The sequence below is a fragment of the Aplysia californica genome, unplaced genomic scaffold (assembly GCF_000002075.1).
Source record: "Aplysia californica isolate F4 #8 unplaced genomic scaffold, AplCal3.0 scaffold00267, whole genome shotgun sequence".
Classification (NCBI taxonomy): domain Eukaryota; kingdom Metazoa; phylum Mollusca; class Gastropoda; order Aplysiida; family Aplysiidae; genus Aplysia; species Aplysia californica.
In genome coordinates, this window is record NW_004797537.1 from 259,168 (window position 1) to 261,602 (window position 2,435).

At 43.4% G+C, this 2,435-nt stretch overlaps 1 protein-coding gene across 5 annotated transcripts in view; it reads left to right on the forward strand.

The window, feature by feature from the left end:
* Window positions 1-2,435, forward strand: part of LOC101856904 (sodium/hydrogen exchanger 3) — a 94,078-nt gene that overhangs the window by 73,626 nt on the left and 18,017 nt on the right. Inside the window, exon 1 of one of the 5 annotated variants that reach the window (XM_005100988.3) lies at window positions 623-1,549. The exons of the other annotated variants lie outside the window; for them this stretch is intronic. Within the exon in view, the coding sequence (XP_005101045.1) occupies window positions 1,507-1,549 (43 nt within the window). The 5' untranslated portion in view covers window positions 623-1,506. Of the gene's footprint in view, window positions 1-622; window positions 1,550-2,435 lie in introns of those variants that run through there. 5 annotated transcript variants of the gene reach the window in all.

The following is a 2,435-nucleotide window of genomic DNA, read 5'->3' on the forward strand; positions in this document are numbered from 1 at the left end:
GCTCGATTTGCTCATTTCTCCTTTTTACCACTGGCTGTTCCTGCTTCTTTTCTCTCACTCTTTTGCTGTCCGCTATCTGTCAGTGCTGCAGTCACAAATGGCCCTTATTGTGTCGATGTCCTCTTTATTTACTGAAGCCTTTTTTTTATCTTTCTTTCTTTCTTCCTTTTTTCATGGTCCAAAGTCGTTTCCATGCTCTGCGTCACGAAGTAGGCCTAGCTTGCTTTATTTGGTCTCGGTTCCATTACAAGACTTTGTGATCTTTGACCTCCGTGTTCCCGTGCTACAGACAACTGATGTGTCTATGTAGCCTACTTTTCCATTGCTCGCTGCCCGTGAGTGTGCTCACATAGCTGTCAGGCTCACTGGATTGGATGAATTGTTGCTCTCAGTTATTCGTTGGTCTTTCTTTATTCTGGACTATTCCAAATACATAGCAGTGTTTACGTTTCTTTTTCCGGAGATTTTGTTTGTTTGAAAAGGTACCACGCGTGTATTCCAGGTCTTTAATGTCTCTAAATCATCCATGCTTTGCTGTCCTTTGTAAATAGTTTCTGCTTTCATTCCGTGACCTGCAGGATATGTTTTGTCGAGTTTCGTTTACGATTTTCTTAATTTCCCCCTTTCTTTTAGTTTCTTCCCCCCCTTTTTTATTGCACCTTCTGTTTCTTCCTATTTCTAAAGAGGTAATTGGACTTGCGGGTATTATAGTTTGGTCTGGATTCCTATCCAACTGCTGTGACCATGACCTTTGTCCCCGTGTTTTGCCATTTTGATTTGCCAGACGACGTAAACTGCTGGTCGTCTGCATGCCTTTCCATTTCATTTGGCGTTCCCTCGCGTGACGCCCGTGTTCTGTGACGACCCTCTCTTTGTGGGACAGTCAGTCGAGATTACCTGCCTGCCGCCTGTCGTTCTGTGGAGTGTAGACAGGACCCAAGACAAAAAAAAGAGCCTTATATTTGGCGTTGTCCGTTCTTTCTTAATTTAGAGTGTGCACAGACACAAAACGTGGGCTAGTGCAATTAGGTTCTGTTCTTCTTTATACCGCCCGGACAGCACGCGGAGCAGCCAGACTTAAAATCTCTCACGATCTTGTCTTTCTTGGAATAACAACATTACCTCTCTGCATGATGTCCCCAAGGGGGAACTTGTGTAGAGTCTCCATCTTCGAACTGATCTGCCCTGTCTAGTAGGGCGTTGCGCTCCGTCACCAACATCACCACCAGCCTACGACGTTTCTTTTCAGGCATCTTAGTACAGACAAGAATGTGATTAATGCAAGCAATCACGTGACGTGTTCCTGCGATTGTTGAGTGTCTTTTTTTTTTCTTTCTTTTTTTTTTGCCTTTTGACTGTGAAACAAAACATTCAAAATTTCGACTTTTTCACGTCGTCGTTTCGAGGCCAGAGAGAGGCGGTGGAAATCTCTCGATATCTTAGCGACAATCTTAGCTCCCCTAGTTTGGATTACGTTCAGGGAAACTGCAAAGACGTGCGCTGATCATGTTTCCCTTGTGGTGGATTTTTCTAAGTCTGAAGAAATTAAGTAAGTATCGGATTGCCTTATCTTGATTTCTTTTAGAATAAGCAGACACCCCCTGCCTTGCATTCCCGATCCTGTGGGTGGTTGGCGGGTGCTCTGGTGTGGTTTATTCCTTCTTTCCTGTCAAAACATCTACAGTCCTTTTGTCTCTCCTCTTTTTCGTTTATGTTACTCTTGTAACACCTGCAGTCTTCGGCACCTATGTGACCTTATTGTGTTGCTAATGCCGTAAAACTCTTTCTTCTTAAAACTAAACGAAAAAACTATGCATTCCCTTTCTTGTTGTTACTTCGGTAGAGCTGCTGCTTGTATTTGCTTTGAAATGTATTCTGCTCTTTTTCTGTGTCTTCTTTTGATTCTTTTGTGTTTTACAATCATGATGTATGAGAAACAGAAACATATGGTTCTCTGCCAGCTTGGTGCATTGCTGTCATAGATGGATGATGTGGTCGGAGAGACACAGTTGCACACACCATACCACACTCACACAAACACACACATACACACACACTCACACACTCACACGCACACGGGTATATACACACACAGGTACACACATACGCACACACACACACACACACACACACACACACACACACACACACATACACACGTACACATACACCACACACACTCATAATACACACGCACTTACGATCACACATTCACCCGCACTCACACGTACACACAACTCACTCACACGCACATGCGATCACACACATACAACACACGCCTGCATATTCACAATATATGCAATTTTACTGTATTGACCCACTATGGGAAGAAATAAACAGGGCAGTGTGTTTCATTAGCTTCTGTGACTCAAAATAGTTTATATGCATACGTCATAACGGCATATCTCTCTCTCTCTCTCTCTCTCTCTCTCTCT